The sequence below is a fragment of the Equus asinus genome, chromosome 2, assembly GCF_041296235.1.
Source record: "Equus asinus isolate D_3611 breed Donkey chromosome 2, EquAss-T2T_v2, whole genome shotgun sequence".
NCBI lineage: Eukaryota > Metazoa > Chordata > Mammalia > Perissodactyla > Equidae > Equus > Equus asinus.
In genome coordinates this window covers 124308692-124329425 of record NC_091791.1, presented here as the reverse complement: position 1 = coordinate 124329425, position 20734 = coordinate 124308692, and the positions used below count along the sequence as shown (strand labels likewise).

At 36.2% G+C, this 20734-nt stretch overlaps 1 protein-coding gene across 34 annotated transcripts in view; it reads left to right on the top strand.

The window, feature by feature from the left end:
• The window catches only part of SCAPER (S-phase cyclin A associated protein in the ER), a 490115-nt gene that overhangs the window by 48248 nt on the left and 421133 nt on the right, over positions 1-20734 (top strand). For all 34 annotated transcript variants that reach the window (XM_070504430.1, XM_014841435.3, XM_070504422.1 and 31 more), the window contains one exon: positions 13809-13879. In XM_070504430.1, the coding sequence (XP_070360531.1) occupies positions 13809-13879 (71 nt within the window). The remainder of the gene's footprint in view (positions 1-13808; positions 13880-20734) is intronic.

Here is a 20734-nt window from a genome sequence, read left to right as displayed (position 1 = left end):
TGTTCTTTCTGTTGTTTCCCTTGTCTGAGAAGACATGGTGTCCGAAAAGGTCCTTTTAATACTGATGTCAAAGAGTGTACTGCCTACATTTTCTTCTAGAAACCTTATGGTTTCAGGTCTCAGCTTTAGGTCTTTGATCCATTTTGAGTTTATTTTTGTGAATGGTGAAAAAGAATGGTCAATTTTCATTCTTTTACATGTGGCTTTCCAGTTTTCCCAGCACCATTTGTTGAAGAGACTTTCTTTTCTCCATTGTATGCTCTCAGCTCCTTTGTTGAAGATAAGCTGTCCAAAATGTGTGGTTTTATTTCTGGGCTTTCAATTCTGATCCATTGATCTGTGCACCTGTTTTTGTACCAGTACCATGCTGTTTTGATTACTGTAGCTTTGTAGTAAGTTTTGAAGTCAGGGATTGTGATGCCTCCCGTTTTGTTCTTCTTTGTCAGGATTGCTTTAGCAATTCGGGCTCTTTTGTTGCCCCATATAAATTTTAGGATTCTTTGTTCTAATTCTGTAAAGAATGTCATTGGGATTCTGATTGGGATAGCATTGAATCTGTAGATTGCTTTAGGTAGAACGGATATTTTAACTACGTTTTTTCTTCCAATCCATGTACATGGAATGTCTTTCCATCTCCTTATGTCGTCATCCTATTCTCTCAGAAAGGCCTTGTAATTTGCATTATGTAGGTCCTTCACTTCCTTAGTTAAATTTACCCCGAGGTATTTTATTCTTTTTGTTGCGATTGTGTTCTTGAGTTCTTTCTCTGTTAGTTCGTTATTAGAATATGGAAATGCTACTGATTTATGCAAATTGATTTTATACCCTGCAACTTTGCTGCAGTTGTTGATTACTTCTAAGAATTTTCCAATGGATTCTTTGGGGTTTTCTATATATAAGATCATGTCGTCTGCAAACAGCAAGAGTTTCACTTCTTCCCTCCCTATTTGGATTCCTTTTATTCCTTTTTCTTGCCTGATTGCTCTGGCCAGGACCTCCAGTACTATGTTAAATAAGAGTGGTCAGAGAGGGCATCCTTGTCTCGTTCTTGTTTTCAGGGGGATGGTGGTCAGTTTTTGCCCATTGAGTATGATGTTGGCTGTGGGTTTGTCATATATGGCCTTTATTATGTTGAGGTAGTTCCCTTCTGTGCCTATTTTGTTCAAAGTTTTTATCCTAAATGGCTGTTGGATCTTGTCAAATGCTTTCTCTGCATCTATTGAGATGATCATGTGGTTTTCATTCCTCAGTTTGTTGATGTGGTGTATCACGTTGATTGATTTGTGGATGTTGAACCATCCCTGTGTCCCTGGCATGAATCCCACTTGATCATGATGTAGGATCCTTTTGATGAATTGCTGAATGCTGCTTGCCAAAATTTTGTTGAGAATTTTTGCATCTATGTTCATGAGTGGTATTGGCCTGTAGTTGTCTTTTTTCGTGCTGTCCTTGTCAGGCTTTGGTATCAGTGTGATGTTGGCCTCATAGAATGTGTTAGGAAGTGTTCCATCCTCCCTGATTTTTTGGAATAGCTTGAAAAGGATAGGTATTAAATCCTCTCTGAAAGTTTGGTAGAATTCCCCAGGAAAGCCATCTGGTCCTGAGGTTTTATTCTTTGGGATGTTTTTGATTGCTGTTTCAATCTCTTTCCTTGTGATTGGTCTGTTCAAATTGTCTGCTTCTTCCTGAGTCAGCTTTGGGACATTGTAGGAGTCCAAGAATTTATCCATTTCCTCTAGGTTATCCATTCTGTTAGCATAGAGTTTTTCATAATATTCTCTTATAATCCGTTGTATTTCTGCAGAGTCTGTTGTTATTTCTCCTCTTTCATTTCTGATTTAGTTTATTTGAGCTTTCTTCCTTTTTTTCTTTGTAAGTCTGGCTAGGGGTTTGTCAATTTTATTTATCTTCTCAAAGAACCAGCTGTTTGTTTCATTGATCCGTTCTACCACCTTTTTCCTTTCAATAGTATTTATTTCTGCTCTGATTTTTATTATGTCTCTCCTTTGGCTGACTTTGGGCTTTGTTCTTCTTTCTCTTATTCAGTTAGGTGTAGTTTAAGATTGCTTATTTGGAATTTTTGTTGTTTGTTAAGATGTGCCTGTATTGCGATGAATTTTCCTCTTAATACAGCTTTTGCTGTATCCTTTATGAGTTGGTATGGCGTGTTACCATTTTCATTAGTTTCCAGGTATTTTTTGATTTCTTCTTTAATTTCTTCAATGATCCATTCTTGTTCAGCAGTGTATTGTTTATCTCCGCATCTTTGTGCCATTCTCAGCTTTTTTCTTGTAAGTAATTTCTAGCCTTATAGCATTATGATCGGAGAAGATGCTTCTTATTATTTCAATTTTTTTAAATTTGTAGAGGCTTGCCTTGTTTCCCAACATATGGTCTATCCTTGAGAATGTTCCATTTGCACTGGAGAAGAATGTGTATTCTGCTTTTCTAGGATGAAGTCATCTATATATGTCTATTAAGTCCAATTGTTTTACTTTTTCATTTAGCTCCACTATTTCCTTGTTGATTTTTTGTCTGGATCATCTGTCCATTGATGTGAGTGGGGTGTTGAGGTCCCCCACTATTATTGTGTGGTTTTTAACATCTTCCTTTAGGTCTGTTAATAGTTGCTTTATGAACCTTGGTGCTCCTATGTTTGGTGCATAGATATTTATAAGCATTATTTCTTCTTGAGGAAGTGTCCCTTTGATCGTTTTATATGTCCCCTCTTTGTCTCTCTTTACATGTCTTAATTTGAAATCCATTTTGTCTGATATAAGAATGCAACCTCTGCTTTTTTTTCTTGCTATTAGCTTGAAGTATTGTCTTCCACCACTTCACTCTCTGAGCCCTGTGTGTGTCCTTGGGGCTGAGGTGTGTTTCCTGGAGGCAACAAATTGTTGGATCTTGTTCTTTAATCCATTTTGCCACTCTTTGTCTTTTTATTGGATCGTTCAATCTGTTTACATTGAGACTGATTATTGATGCATGTGGACTTAAAGCTGTCAATCTGTTGCTCATTATTTGGCTTTCCTCCTTTTCTCTTCCTGTGTGCTTTATCCTACCCGTTTGATAGTGCAATTTCTTATGCTGGGTTTCTTCGATTTTTCCTTATTTATGTTTTCTGGCTCTGTCCTGTTATTTAGTTTAGTGTCTACCCTGAAGTTTGTATTTGGAATCTCGTTTATAATATAGTGTGATCTCTGGTGGTCTCTTATTTACTTGGCCTAGACTAATTTAGTCCCTTTGCTCTTCCCCTCCTAAATTATTGTTTTCATTTCTTATTCCAACTTGTGTTATGAGTTTGTTGTTAGAGTGATAAGATCGTCTTTGCTTTGGTAGTTTCCTTACCTTTATCCTAATGCTATAGTTGAATATTTGCTATCCTATTCTGGTTCTATTTGTCTGTCTCCCTACTCTGTGGTTTGTGACCCCTTTCTCCCTTTTTTCTTTTTTCAGGTATGAGAGCCTTCTTGAGGATTTCTTGTAGTGGAGGACTTGTGGTCACAAATTCCCTTAACTTTTGTTTGTCTTGAAAAGATTTAATTTCTCCCTCATATCTGAAGGATATTCTTGCTGGATAGAGTATTCTTGGCTGAAGATTTTTATCTTTTAATGTTTTGAATATGTCACTCCATTCTCTCCTAGCTTGTAAGGTTTCTGTAGAGAAATCCGCTGAAAGTCTGATAGGAGCTCTTTTGTAGGTTATTCTCTTCTGTCTTGCTGCCCTGACTGTTCTTTCTTTGTGTTTCATTTTTGCCATTTGTTCTACTATATGCCTTGCAGTAGGTCTTTTTACATTGATAAATCTAGATCTGAAAGCTTCCTCTACACACATTTCTCCCTCAATCCCTAGATTTGGGAAGTTCTCTTCTATAATTTCATTAAGCACACTTTCTGTTCCATTTTCCTTTTCCACATTCTCGGGAATTCCTATAATCCTTTAATTCTTTCTCCTCATTGAATCTGCTATCTCTCTAATACTTTCCTCATTCCTTTTAATCCTTAGTTCTCTTTCTTCCTCTGTCTGGAGCCATTCAGCCTGTCTATCTTCGATTATGCTAATTTGCTCTTCTATGGAGTGTACCCGGGCATTCAGGGAATCCGTATTCTGTTTTATCTGGTCCATTGTGTTTTTCATCTCTAGTAATTCTGTTTGATTCTTCTTTATAATTCCAATCTCTTTTGTGAAGTAACTCCAGAACTCAGCTTGTTTCTCTATCTTTCTCTCTACCTCATTGAGTTTTTTGATTATAGGTGCTCTGAACTCATTTTCACTTAGTTTACCTATTTCCAAGTCTTCAGGAGTTAATTGTGTGTTTTTATTGTTTTCCTTCTGGTCTGGGGCCTTTATAAATTGCTGGATGGTAGAGGAGGGGTTGTTTCACATGGTGGTAGAATTCGGTTGCAGTTACAGCCTGTTGCCACTAGATGGGGGTCGAGTGCCACACGTTCTGAGCTCTCCGTCTTTGGGCAAGATGGCCGCGCCCTGTGTGGTTTGCCGGGGCAGGGAGAGCTGGTTTCTCCGCACACTGATCTGGATTCGGTCAGTTCTGTTCTATGGTCTCCCAGGGCCCTGGGTTTATGGGGTCCCTGCATACGGAAGCTTTCCCCCGTCACTGGGTTTCCACTGTACCGGTGGCGGGAGTCCTAGACGATCCCCCGGTCACGCGGCCCCTCCCCTTCTCCTTCCCGACCCGCACGGCCATCCCAGTTTCTAGGGGAGCCAGCGAAGTTCTCTCCTACCGCGTTACAGCTCCTCCGAGGCAGGCAGCAGGGACTCCGTCCTCTGTCTTTTGATACTGTAGGTCTCTGAGTCCTGGCATTAGGTTCATTAGCTGAAATTCAGGTTTTTTTTTTCAGTCCTTTCTTGTACTTTGGAAGGGAGAGAGTCCTGGGTCGGCTCACCCTGCCGTTTTGCTCCGCCTACTTCCGATCTGAGGTTTTTTTTCAGTGATGTCAACTTTAATCCCTTTGTTGAGATGTTATCTTCCAAGTTTCTCCAGTATAAAGTAACTAATTTTTTCCTTTGTAATTAATAAATAATTTGCGGTAAGATAGTTTGAGACTATGTAACTATGTTGTTTCACTTGAAATAGTCTATCCGGCTTTAACTTCCATTGATAATTCTCAACGGAGTAAATTATTCCTCTCGTCGTTGCAAAATGGTCATTTGCGAACCCCGTTCTTCTTTCTACATTTATTAGTTGGCATTCTAATGTAAGGAAGAGCTTTCTCTTTTCCTCTTTGGGTTTATATATGTCTGTATGTATTCAAATTTGTATGGACTCATGGTTTCTTGTTTCTTAAGCATCAAAGCATCACTCTGCTTTGACGCTTAAGTTGTTCTAAATTTCTCTAGTGGGAGACCTGCTAAGCTGGCTCCTGTTGGTTTTTGACGTGTTCTCATTCTTTGAGAACATCCTTACACAGCTGGATGTTTCAAGCTATACAACAGTTCACCCATGTTTTATTCTTTTTTATTTATTTTATGTTTACATTTTACTTTTTACATTTCTATTTAAAATTTTAGTTTTTATTGATTTTATCTTTTTACATTTGTATTTCTGATCCGTTTGCAGTTTGTTCTTACGTGTAGTGTGAAGTCCGTCTATTCTTACATGGATCTAATTTTATCTTTTTTCCATATGGGTAATAAGTTGCCCCAGCATTGCTTAGTATAAAGTCTATCTTTGACTCAATCATTTGAGATGCCACTTTTATTGTAGATTGAATTTCCATATGGGTAATAATTTGCCCCAGCATTGCTTAGTATAAAGTCTATCTTTGACTCAATCATTTGAGATGCCACTTTTATTGTAGATTGAATTTCCATATATACCTATATTCTGTTCCGCTAGTCTTTTTATCCAATTGATGTGAGTGCCACATTGTTTTAATTATAGAGGCATTATAGTATTTTAAAATATCTGCTAGGATCAGTCCTCCCTCGGTGACTTTCTTTGTCAGTCTTCCTAGATGTTTTTAGAGAGCTTTTATATTGAATCACAAGAACTATTAAATAGAAGGAGGAATTAAATTTATGTTTTTAAGTTTAGCTCCTTACTAGCTAAAATTTTCATAGTACTTCATTTCTTTGATAGAAGATATATGTCAACACTATTTACTGTAAAAGTAACAACATAAAACCTATGAATGTCTTATGGTTGCTATGTGTTATAAATGTTATGTTATGAAATTTTGTTTTCCCATTTTCCATGCATTAATCTGAAAATGTTTTTATTCAAGTTGCTTCTATTCAAAAAACATAAAAGGAAAGTACGATAATGAATCACATCTGTATATAACCTGATTTTATATATAAGTACATAAAAAATTGGCCAGTGCAATTTTAAAAGCTTTATTCATGCTTATTGAAAAAAATAAAACTGTGAGCACAGAGAATTATAGCTTTCTGAATATCTGTAATAATGATGACAAAAGAAGAATGTTAACTTCATAATTTTTGATAAGGATTATTTTATGTTGTTAAAACTTAGCCAGTTATAGGAAAGCCTTTATTTTGCTTTTTAAAAAATTGCAGCTTGTTCTTGTTTTATTACTACAGTGTATACTCACATATTTCTGAGTAAAGTAGTTCAATTTTAAAAAGTTTTCTTCTGTTCTTTGTCTTATTTTTGTTTCCTCTGATACTTGTTCTAAGCTGGTTATTCTATTGGATATTCTAAAAGATCTGGTGATACTCTGTTCTCTATAATGAAAGGATGAATAAAGGGCTGTGTAGGTGAGTGTAGAGTTCTCTGCCTTCATCGCTGGTAGAACAGTGAGGGAGGCCCACTTATGTTCAAGTAAGTTGTTGGTAGGTGTTATGGCTTACTTCGTTTGTACTTCTTCAGAGTACAAAGGAAAATTATTCTGTTATATATTATAGAATTTTACTCCTGTTTCGAATTACTCTCAAGAATAGAATAATTATAAAATAGTAGTTACTATCTTTCTTATAAAAAAGAACAAGTAGGAGTGATGTCAGCATCATGGCAGAGTGAGCTCTTCCTTTAGACTCTTCCCCACAAGACACGATAAAAAAGACACTCATAAACCAACAGAGGACATTCACACAACACGATAGATGTCTGAGAGACCTACATAGCCATATGTCTGAAGGGGGAGGTGCTGGACCCTCCAGAAGGCAGGTGAAGGAGGTAAGGACATCTTCTCTCCCTACCCCAACAGCAGTGACCTAGGGCACAGGACCATGCACAGCTCTGAGAAGAGACAGGGGAGGGGACGGTCCTCCAGAGGGATGCCTTCACTCTCTGAGTTGCCTCCCAGCCTGTGGGAAAGCTCCACACAGAAGATGCTAAGTAATCATGAGGGCGTAGTCACCAAGCAGAGCACCCCAGGAGGACAGAGAGTGAATGCAGAATGGGAGTGTCCCCAGGATTGCAAATGTGAAAGAAAGCATCCCTCCCCCTGCCTGGTGCATCAGCTTGGCCAGTCGGCCATAGCAAGGGACCCCTGCCACAGACCTGGTGCACATGTGTGTACAGCAGCAGCAGCCAGCAGGCAGATGCAGACGGGCTCTGTCAGCATAGCTTCCAAAGGACAGGCACAGCTGCCAGGGATTGCGGTGGGCTCAGAATACACAGCTCCTGCCTCCCTGCCAGTGGCAGTGAGTGGAATCTGCGACCAGGTACTATCACTATGCGACGGCACAAATCCAGTCCATCCCTGGGATGAAGAAGTATATTAATACTTCAGTCCAGAAGGTAAATGATGAGTACCCAGAAATCAATCCTGAAGGTGCAGAAATTTACAGTCTAAATGACAGAGAATTAAAAATAGCTATCATAAAAAAACTTAACGTGTTACAAGAAAACTCAGTTCAATGAAATCATGAATAAAATTCATGAACAGAGGGAATTCCTCACAAAAGAGATTGAAACTATAAAGAAAAATCAACCAGAAATGTTGGAGATGAACACAGTGAATGATATACAGAATAATCTGGAGTCCTTAAATAATAGAGCTGATATCTTGGACGACAGAATCAGGAATTTAGAGTACCGAAATACAGAGATGCTTCAGATGGAGGAGAGAGAACTAAGACTAAAAAGAAATGAAGAAATTCTCTGGGAAATTTCTAACTCAATTAGGAAATGCAGCATAAAAATTATAGGTATTCCAGAGAGAAAAGAGAGGGAAGAAAGGAGCAGAGAGCTTGTTCAAAGAAATAATAGCTGAGACTTCCCAAAGCTGGGGAAGGAGCTGGAACTACAAGTAAAAGAAGCTAATATAACTCCTAATTACATCAATGTAAAAAGACTTTCTTCAATACATATGTTAGTAAAACTGGCAAAAGTCCAGGACAAAGAAAAAATATTAAGGGCAGCAAAGCAGAAGAAAATAACCTACAAAGGAACCCCTGTCAGGCTTTCAGCAGATTTCTCAGCAGAAACCTTACAGTCTAGGGGATAGTGGAATGATATATTCAAAATTCTGAAAGACAGAAACTTTTAGCCAAGAATACTATATCCAGTGACACTATCTGTCAGATATGATGGAGAAATAAAAACATTCCCAGATAAACAAAAGCTGAGGAAGTTCATTGCCACAAGACACTGCCCCCCACAAGAAATGATCAAGAAGGCCCTCATACCTGAAAAAAAAGAGAAAGGGTTTACAAAGCTAGGGGATAAACAGGCAGACAAAATCAGAAAATGACAACTCTCTATCAGAACAGGTTAGCAAACACTTAATTATAATATTAAAGATGAAGGGAAGGAAAACATTAAAAAACTATGATCATTGCATTTTAACTACAGACTCACAACACAAAATGGAATAAGTTGTGATAACAATAACTTAAGTAGGGAAGAGGAAAGGGATAGAACCTTCTTAGACTAAGGAAATAAGAGGCCATCACAAAATTTACTCTCTTGTCTATGAGATCTTAATACAAACCTCATGGTAGCCACTACACAAAAAATCAGAAAGAGACACAAATGATAAATAAAGAGAAAACTGAGAAAACCATGATAGAGGACCACCACACTAAACTGCCAGTCTGAAATACATGGGAGAAGAAACAAGGGAAATACTGAATAACCAGAAAATAAGTAGTAAAATGGCAGCACTAAGCCCTCATATATAAATAATCACTCTAAATGTAAATATATTGAATTCTCCAGGCAAAAGGCATAGGGTGGCTGGATGGATTAAAAAACAAGACCCAACAATATGCTGCCTCCAGGAAACACATCTCAGCTCTAAAGACAGTGGCTCAGAGTGAAGGGGTGGAAGATGATACTTGAAGCTAATGGCAAACAAAAGAAAGCAGGTGTTGCCATACGTCTATCAGACAAAATAGACTTCAAGATAAAAAAGGCAATGAGAGACAAAGAGGGGCAGTATATAATGATAAAAGGGACACTTCACCAAGAGGACGTAACACTTGTAAATATATATGCACCTAGCACAGGAGCAACAAAGTACATAAAGCAACTATTAACAGACCTTAAAGGACATATTAACAGCAACACAATAATAGTAGGGGACCTTAACAGCCCACTCACATCAATGGATAGATCATCCAGACAGAAAGTCAACAAGGATAGTGGAATTAAACAAAAACTAGACCACATGGACTTAATAGATAGATTTGTAGAACACTCCACCTGAAAACAGCAGAATACACATTCTTCTCAAGTGCACGTGGAACATTCTCAAAGATAGACCATATGTTGGGAAACAAGGCAAGCCTCAATAAATTTAAGAAGATTGAAATCATATCAGGCGTCTTTTCCAACTATAATGCTATGAAACTAGAAATCAACTATAAGAAAAAAGCTGGGAGGGGCCAGCTCCATGACTGAGTGATTAAGTTCATTTGCTCTGCCTTGGCATCCCAGAGTTTTGCTGATTCGGATCCTGGGTGTGGACATAGCACCACTCATCAAGCCATGCTGAAGCGGTATCCCATGTGCCACAAGTAGAAGGACCCACAACTAAAAATATATACAACTATGTACCAGGGGGTTTTGGGGAGAAAAAGGAAAAATGAAATCTTAAAAAAAAGAGAGAAAAGAAAAAAGCTGGAAAGTGAAAAACAAGTGGATGCTAAACAACATGCTACTGAACAACCAATGGATCCCTGAAGAAATTTAAGGAGAAGTCAAAGAACATTTGGAGACGAAAATGAAAATATATCCTAACAACTCATATGGGATGCAGCAAAAGCAAACCTAAGAGGGAAATTCATAGCAAAGCAGGCCCACCCTAACAAACAAGAAAAATCTCAAATAAGCAATCTTAAATTACACCTAAGACACCTAGGAATTAAATTACACCTAAGAGACCTAGGTAAAGAAGACCAAACAAAGCCCAAAGTCAGCAGAAGGAGGGAAATAATAAAAATTAGAGCAGAAACAAATGACATTGAAACCAAAAAAACAGTAGAAAGGACCAATGAAAGAGCTGGTTCTTTGAGAAGATAAACAAAATTGACAAACCCTTAGCCAGACTCACTAAGAAAAAAGAGAGAAGGCTCAGATAAGCAAAATTAGAAATGAAAGATGAGAAATTACAACAGATATTACAGAAATACAAAGGATTATAAGAGAATAAGTTGGACAATCTAGAAGCAATGGATATATTCTTAGACTCATACGACCTCCCAAAACTGTATCATGAAGAAACAGCAAATCTGAATAGACCAGTCACTAGTAAAGAGATTGAAACAGTAATCAAAAATCTTCCCCTCCAAAAAAAGTCCAGGACCAGGTGGCTTCTCTGGAGAATTCTACCAAACATTCAAAGAAGACTTAATACCTGTGCTTCTCAAACTACTCCAAAAAATTGAAGAAGATGAAATACTTCCTAACACATTTTGTGAGGGTAACGTCACCCTGATCCCAAAGCCAGGCAAGGACAACACAAAGAACGAAAATTACAGGCCAATATCACTGATGAGCATAGATGCAAAAATCGTCAACAAAATATTGGCAAACCAAATACAGCAGTACATTAAAAGAATCACCATGATACAGCATAATCAAGTGGGATTTATACCAGGGATGCAGGGTTGCTTCAACATCTGCAAATGTATGTGACACACCATATTAAGAAAATGAGGAATAAAAACTACATGATCATCTCAGTAGACACAGAGAAAGCATTTGACAAGATTCAACATCCATTTATGATAAAAACTCAATAAAATGGGTACGGAAGGAGTGTACTTCTACATAATAAAGGCTACATGACCAACCCACAGCCAATGTCACATTCAACAGGGAAAAACTGAAAGCTATCTCTCTGAGAACAGGAACAAGACAAGAGCACCCTCTCTCGCCACTCTCATTCAACATGGTACTGGAGGTTCATGCCAGAGCAATTAGTCACTAAAAAAAGAGAGAAATAAAAGATATCCAAATTGCCAATGACGAAGTGAAGCTCTTTTTGCAGACGATATGATGTTATATATAGAAAACCCAAAAGAATCTGTTGAAACTGTTAGAAATAATGAACTACTACTGCAAAGTGGCAGGGTACAAAAATCAGCTTACAAAAATCAGTTGCTTTTCTATACTCTAATAATGACCTAACAGGACGAGAACTCAAGAATACAATCCAATTTACAATCACAACAAAAAGAATAAAATATCTAGAAATAAATTTAACCAAGGAGGGAAAATACTTATACACTGAAAAGTGTAAGACATTATTGAAAGAAATCTGTGATGACATGAAGAAATAGACATTCTTGCACATATGTTGGAAGAATAAACATAGTTAAAATGTCAAGGCTACCTAACGCAATCTATAGATTCATGCAATCCCAATTAGAATCCCAAAGACGTCCTTATGGAAGTAGAACAAAGAATCCTAAAATTCATATGGGGCAACAAAAGACCCCAGATAGCTAAAGCAATACTGAGCAAAAAGAACAAAGCTGGAGGCATTACAATCCCTGACTTCAAAATATACTACAAAGCTGTGGTAATCAAAACAGCATGGTACTGGTACAAAAACAGATACACAGATCAATGGAACAGAATTGAAAGCCCAGAAATAAAACCACACATCAGTAGACAGCTCATCTTTGACAAAGGAGCTAAGAACGTATAATGGAGAAAGGAAAGTCTCTTCAGTAAATGGTGTTGGGAAAACTGGACAGCCACATGCAAAAGAAAGAAAGTAGACTTTTATCTTTCACCATACTCAAGAATTGACTCAAAATGGGTTAAAGACTTGAAGGTAAGATGTGAAATCATAAAACTCCTCAAAGAAAAAATAGGCAGTACACTCTTTGACATATGTCTTACAAGGATTGTTTTGAATACCATATCTACTTGGGTAAGGGAAACAAAAGAAAAAATAAACAAGTAGGACTTTATGAGTCTAAAGAGCTTCTGCAAGGCAAAGGAAACCATGAACAATACAAAAAGACAACCCACCAACTGGGAGAAAATATTTGCAAATCGTATATCCGACAAGGGGTTAATCTCCAAAATATATAAAGAACTCAAAGAACTCAAGAACACAAAAACAAACAACCCGATCAAAAAATGGGCAGAGAACATGAACAGACATTTCTCTAAACAAGATATCCAGATGGCCAACAGGCACATGAAAAGATGTTCACCATTGCTAATCATCAGGGGACTGCAAATCAAAACTACATTGAGATGTCACCTTACACCTGTTAGAATGGCTGTAATAAACAGGACAAAAGATAACAAATGTTGGAGAGGATGTGGAGAAAAGGGAACGCTCATCCACTGCTGGTGGAAATGCAAACTGGTGCAGCCACTATGGAAACAGTATGGAGATTCCTCAAAAAATTAAAAATAGAAATACCATATGACCCAGCTATTTCACTACTGAGTATTTACCCAAAGAACTTGAAATCAACAATTGAAGGAGACTTATGCACCCTTATGTTTATTGCAGCAGCATTCACAATGGCCATGACATGTAAGCAACTTAAGAGCCCCTGACTGATGATTGGATAAAGGAGATGTGGTCTATATCTAGAATGGAATACAACTCAGCCATAAACAGAGACAAAATCGTCTCTTTTGCAACAACATGGATGGACTTTGAGGTTATTATGTTATGGGAAATAAGGCAGACAGAAAAACAAACACCACATGATTTCACTCATACGTGGAGGGTAAACAAACACATTGACAAAGAAAACAGATTAGGTGTTACCAGAGGGGAAGAGCGTTGGGGAGGTGGGCATAAGTGGTAAAGGGACACACATATATGGTGCCTGACAAATAATAATGTACAACTGAAATTTTACAATATTAGAACTTATTATGGACCTCAATAATATAGTTAAAAAAAAAACGAAATTAGAAGGATGTATCCAACTGGAAAAATCCAAATAACTGAAAACCTCCCTTCTCAAAACGAAACTATGTATTTCATAGATCAGATAAGTTAAAACAGAAAAATACTGAGTTTTTATATGGTAAAACATGTATTCTTTCTTTTCTTGTTGAAATAAAATTTGAATTTAAAGAAGTATTTTCAGACCTATATATATGTTGAGGTGTATCACTAACTTGACTTTGTTTTTAAATTGTTGCAATATCTGACTTCCTTAAGAAGTTGTTTTATTCCTGTTCTGAGAAAGCCATTCATAAAAGCAGTCTTTGGGACCTTGGAAAGTTAGTTGTTGTTTATTATGTCCGTGTTGAGCATGTATAGATTGTACTATTCTGTGGTTTCCAGAAGGAGATTATGTGTTAGTATGCCTGAATGATTTATACAGTTCAATTTTATATTATCTGTTTGTTGGTCTATATATTTATCTGTTTATTCTTGCCTTGAAGGAAAATCTAAATGTCAAGCTGGTGGAAAATCCAAGAGAACAATTCAAAGCACTCATAAAACTACTAAACAGGTACAGCGCATATAACTTTTTACTTACTGACTTTCAGTTTCAATCAAAAAATCTAATTTTGCAGGATTTGAATATTGTCTATTTTGTCTTCATGGAAAAATTTAATGTCACATTATTTAAGAAATGTGTATATAGTACTGTGTTCTAGCTTGTAGTAAATACTTTTCATAACAACCCTTTGATGTAGGCATTATTGTTATCTTACTTACAAATGAAGAAACTGAGTTAGAAGGGGGTTGTGTAACTTGCTAATCATTGACACAGTGAAGGTTTGAACCAGGCCATCAATTTCCACATGCTCTTAACTACTCTGTTGCACATCCCATTTTTGTGAGTTCTGTCATGATTTTCTTTCTTGGTATAATCCTGCCTTTAGGTTATAGTCTAGTAAAGCTATATTGACCCTTTAAAAAGTTTCAAATTGCTTTACTAAAGTTTTAGAGAATACAGGCCTACCTTATTTTTAAAAATGTTTTTAGCATAATTATAGTTAACTTTTTAGTCCATAGTTATTTTCTCTAAACTTTTCATATGTATTATTTGTTTGATATTATTAAATATAGGAATATGTATTATGTAAACCAAACCTTCACATAAGGAAAACATCTAATCAAAACTTCATTGTGATTTCATAAAAATCCCTCACTCCTCACACACACTCAGGCATCAATGGTAAAATATTTTTTTAAAAATTGAAAAGACAAAGGATTTTAAAAAATGAGATAAACATCTCTGGATCAGAAATAAACATACATACTGACAGATAAGTGGAGTTGGGGGCACAAACTTAATGACTAAGTCTTATGGGATAAGGGAGGCTAAAATGCCCTGATTGTGGTGGGGAAACAGATCCAAGCTCAACTTTAGGCTTGTGTAGAGTTCTACACTAGGAGACAATAAAAGCGCAACCTACTTGGGGTTGTGGCCTGTGAGAGCTGATGTCTGAAGCAATGAAAAGGAGTGACTCTCTGGTTCATGACTGGATATGCTCCATTCTTGAAGGGTGAGAGCTTTAAACTCCCAGTAGAAGACCTCGGAAGTGGGACTGTAGTGGGCCAGATAATGGTAACCATGAAACTACTACACATGGAGTGAGAGTGAGCAAAGTGAAAACTAAAATACAAGAAACTGAAACTCAAAATAAGCTTCAAAGTAAAATATGAAAGCACATGAGGAAAGTAATGTCATAATTTATAGATAAGACATTCCACCAATGAGAGAATTTACTCCTAGAGTAATGAAAAAAGGGCATTTTTCTAAAGAGGACTTTGAAATAAATGAGTTTAAATTCCTCAAAGGAAAGAATAACTGTAAAGGAAAATGGAGAAATTCTGAAATAAAATAGGTGGATATTAAGTTTGAACATTAATAGATAAGAATGAACCAATTAGAAATCTTAGAAATAAAAATGTTGTCAATGAAAATTTGAAAACCTGCAATTAAAGGATAAATGATATATTGGACAAGAAGATTAGTCAAAGAATTTGTTAATTGGAAGATACTACTGAGGAGGATTTAGTACATAGCTCAGAGAACTAGAGATGGAAAATAAGAAAGAAAATTTAAGATAAAGAAATCCTAATCTTATCTTCTAGGACTTTCAAAAGTAGAGAATAAATAGTGGGCATGCAATATTTGAAGAAATAATGTTGAAAATTTTCCTTACTTTCTGAGTTCTCGAGAGCTTCAGAGCATAGCTGTGGAGCTCAGCAAGATAAATAAATAATAGATTTATACCTAGATAGATTGTAGAGAATCTGCAGAATGTTAAGGAAAAAAAAAACCTTTAAAAATACCAGGAAGTAAACAAAACCACAGGGGAATGACAGATTAATAGTCTTTTTATGAACAAAAGGACAATGGAGCAATATTTTCAAAGTTAGAAGGCAAAGTAACTTTTAACCCAGAAGTCTATGCCCAACCAAATGATCATTCAAGTGCAAGAGTGAAATAAAGCCATTTTTAGATATAGGAAGACTTACATGGTTGCCACCTATAGACCCTTAATGAAGGAACTATTAAAAAGTTAGTTCAGCAAGAAGGAAAGGTAACCTGGAGGAAGGAGCTTGATAAAAGGGTATCTGTAAAGTATATTGGTACATCTCTTTAACTATTCATGATTTTTAAAAAAACTCACACAATTAAATTTAGAAAAGTTTAACTGTAATTTTAGACAATATTAACATGGAAGATGGATTGTAGGGAGTTTGGAGGGGAGTTAGAGTGATAAAGTCCTTGTCTTATTTAGGAAGAAGTCTTTGTTAGGAAAATACAAATGTAAGTGTGTGTATGATAAAAATTTAAAAGAATAAAACGAGCAGCTGTGATTTTCAAAGAAACAGAGGAAAAGAGAAAGTGAATAAACCAAAGCTTTTCAACTCAATAGAAGGCAAGAGAGAGAAAAAAAGAAGCAAAGAAAAATCATGGTAAGTAAAAAACACACAAGGTTGTGGTAGACAAGTATAAATATATCAGCAATTAATCTTGTAAACTGATTGGATCCATCTCTTAAAAGGCAGATGATTGAGTTAAACCTCTCATTTCAAAGTGTACACATAGCTGTGTATAGGAGACATGTTTAAAACCTCAAAGAAAGGTTTAAAACAAAGGGATAGAAAAAAATCCAGGTATTCTATATGTACTTTAAAACTAGTATAGCAATATTCATATTAAATGAGATGGAATTCAACGTGAAAAGCGTTGATGACATAAAGATGGAAATTATATAATGGTAAAAAGAATAATCATCTAAGTATAACAGTACTCAACTTTTATGTACCTAATAGCATAGGCTTGAAATATTTAAAGCCCAGACTAACAGAATTACAAGGGTCACAGTGCATTCATAATCATATTGGGAAATATTAATAGCCCATACACAGAAACGGATAGATCAAGCAGTAAAAAACACCAGTAAGGATATAGAATTAAGAATAAAATTATACTTGATCTCATATAAATGTGTGCGTGTGTGTATGAATATGTTTGTATTTATTGGTACTCAAGAAATAGTGTGCACAGAACATATGCAAAAATTGGCATACTAGATCATAAAGGAAGTCTCAATTAGTAGAAGTCAGACAAGAGAATAGAAGTCAGAACATATTCTCTGACTATAATGCAGTTACATTAGAAATAAAAGGATATTTTCCCATTATGTACGAAAAATAAATTTTCAATGGACTAAAGACCAAATGTGAAAATAAAAATTCAAAACTATCTAGAAGGATATTTTTATGACCTTTACTTAGGAGTGACTTCCTTAGACCAGACAAAAAGCACAACTCATGGATAAGTTATATATCAAAATGAAATTTATGTACTAAAAACTTGGCTAAACAAAGTTAAAGGTGAGACTGATTGGGCGAAGGTTCCATATCAAGAATTTATGAAGAGCTAAAATTGGAAAAAGAAACGCAATAAAAAAGCAGGGGAAACCTGAATAGCCTGTAAACACATGAAAAGATGCTCAGTTTCAGTAGTGATCAGGGAAATGCCTCTTGACTACTTGTGAAACCCTACCACTTTGCCCTCTAGAACTAGGTTCGTCACCAGCAAAATCTCTCTCTCTTCTCTGAACCTTCCCTCTACCTTCTTGTTCTAACTCAATACCAACTCACTTGTGAGGACACTGCCTCCACCACAGGCTTTTTAAGTAATAGTTGTATTTTTCCCCCACAGGACTCCTACCTCTGGTCGTAGAGGTGGGTTTCCTGCTTGCTCTTTACTGGTATTTCAGACAGTTCTCCAGTGTGGGGGAGGGAGGGAGGGAAGAATACGCAGAGCACGGAGGATTTTTAGGGCAGTGAAAGTACTCTGTATGATAGTATAATGATGGATACATGTCATTATACATTTGTCTGCGCCCATAAAATGTGCAGCACCAAGAGTGAACTGTAAGGTAAACTAGGGACTTTGCATGATTATGATGTGTCAGTGTAGGTACATCAAGAAATCTATGTTCAATTTTATATGCTCATGCATTTTTCTGGGAATAGGTTCATAAGTGTTGTCACATTCTCAGGTGAGTCGATAAGCCCTTCTGAGAGAGATATCAGAAACCTCCATTTCTTCCTTCCTTTTCCCCTCTCCTTCCCTTTCTTTCTTTTTTCTCTTAAAAGTCATTGATTAAAACAGTGTAACTTGATGGAATTCACTTGTGTCTAACTTTTCCCAAAAGTTTAGGTTGCTTTGTCTTCTACTGAGTGTCTTAGAATCAGTTAGGCACAGTAAGCCATAGCAGTGGGCTGGTTACCTGATTTTGAATCTTGGCTTTGTCACTTACTTAGTGTGAGACCTCGGGTTCATCATTTACTTTAGCTAAACCTCAGTTTTCTCCCCTGTAAAATGGAGATAATAATAGTACCTATGATATAAAATTGCTTCAAAGATTAAATGAAATATAACTGTAATGGAAAGCACTTAGTACAGTGCCTGGCACACAGCAAGTATGCCATGAATGTTAGAGGCTGCCTACCTCCGTTATTATTATCACTCCTGTTATTTTTATCAGTGGTAGGGTAAGAAATTCTATACTGACTTATCAGCCTCTACAATTTGATGTATATCTTCTGCCTTTCACAAGTTTGGCAGTTTTTGCCGTTAGTTTATTTACAATTTTTTCTATGAGCATATTTCATTCCCCTCTTTATATTTCTCAATATGATCATACCTAACATTATTTGAGTACTATTGCGTGCTAGATTCTGTGTGAAATGCTTTGTGAACATTGGAGCAGAGGTTGAAAGACTAGGTTCTGGTCCCAGTTCTGTCACTTAGCCTCTTGACTTTGTCAAGAAAGTCAGTCCTTCTGAGTCTCTGTTATCTACAAAATAGGAATAATAATTATCCTGTCTTTACAGTTTGTTGTGATGATTAAATGACATTACGTTTTCAAAAGCCCTTCAAAAAATATAAATAAGCATGCAAATAAAAAGTATTACTGTTTTTCTCAAAGTTAAATGTCAGATTTGCATAGCACATTGCCTTTTAGATGGAATTACCTTGCTATAGTTTCTGCTTTTCCAGAATCTTTCTTAGTAAAAGCCTCACATAGAGCAATCACAAAGAATAGAAACATCTTAACCTGAAAGCAGTACTGCCTGTTCTACATTGTAAGAAAGGATGGTAAAGTATTTGAATCATATATACATGGATGCGTGACATGGTAAATACATAAATGGGTGAAAACGAGTGAAAGTTTTTTTGAGAATTCTATAAGATTATAGTCTGAATTCACAGGGAGTTACTAGCCGTTTGCTGATCAATGTAGAAAAACTTTGTGAAGGAGGTATAATTTAGGAAACCCCAAATTCAGGAAACTTAAAATTCTCAAGTTAATTTTAACTTTAGATGGGTGTATATAGAAAGAGAAATGAGGTGGTCTGGAATATCTGCTAAAGGGCTGTCAGCACAGGGCCTTGGACAGCATTGTAATGGGAAGCCAACAGTGTTAATTGTAGAACTCTAACTGAAAGATGGTCTCCTGTGGCTATATGATCCTGGAAACTCAGCCTCTGAACCTCAATTTTCTAAGCTGTAAAGTGAAGCTAATAGTACATACTTGAAAAGTTGTGTGCAGGGGGTTAGAAGATTATGTGAAGTTGATTTATGATCTATAATCCTATATAAATTGTTAATTATTATTGTCACAGTTGTCAGGAAAGTAATGGACAGAATTAAGCTTTGCTTTGGGATAGATGTTAGTTGAATGGGACTTTTAGTACGGTTTAATCCAAGGAGAGGATGTTTGCCATAATAACTAAATCAGTTACTACTGGGGCTAGAAAGAACTTGGACAGCAATTGAGGCAAAGGTTTTGTGGGTTGTTGATTATTACTTTAAATTTTATTGTTTAAATATTGAGAATTTGGGCTGGACTAAGGCTGTCACATAAAATATTTGCTAATTTTTGTTTGCTAAATCTGGCAAACCCTAGTTTGGATGGAGGACCATGGAAGGAGGGTGAGCAGCTCCATTTCATCCTCTTAAGTGTATTTGTCTCTGTGTGTGTATGTTTTGTTTGCTTGCTTTTCGGTGGTGGAGATTATGTATAAACCAGAGATTTGCTATGAAAGATCTATTTTGGATATTCTCCATTTTGGGGCTCTTCTATGAAAAAGAAAAAACAGACAAGCAAACAGGAATGACACACACACTTACAAAACAACCCAAAGAAACCTGGGATTGTTTGTTGCTCTAAATGTAGTAGAAGGTTAGTATTGATTTATGCATTAGTTTCAGTAGCCATAGAAGAGATAAGCAACTCCTTTGGTACTTAGATGTAAACTACATGCTCATGTTTTTGGTGGAGTGATTCTGTGGTACAGTCAAATTTTGCATGTGCAACTGAGGAAAGAATAGGTCCCATGAACTTTATTTGGTGAGTCTGCTCTGTAGCTGGCGCTTGGTTTTATTAATTCACTACCGTTCTTTAGGTAAGCTGTTTTGCATTTATATATTAATTTTTGCTTTTAATGGAAATTAAGTGAATATAACTATAGTATATGTCATTTCTAAATGAAAAGAATATATGCAAGCAGTTTCAAAATGTTGAAATTGCTATTTATTATTTGCGAATGTATGTAAATGTGCCATACATGTATTCCAGTGAGGATCCCATTTAGTGCTCCTTTTTGACTAACGGTCTGTTCACCATTGAAGTCATCCTAATCTTCAATAAGACACGACTGAAGTAAAAATTAACCTTACAAATCTGCCACTTTTGTTTAAGATGAGAAACTGTGTTTTATGAATTCAGTGTGATATGATATAAACTAAAAAGAAGAATGTCATGTTTTTAAGTATTCATGTTGAAAAATGTGCTTTATACAAAAATCCAATCCATGGAGGCTT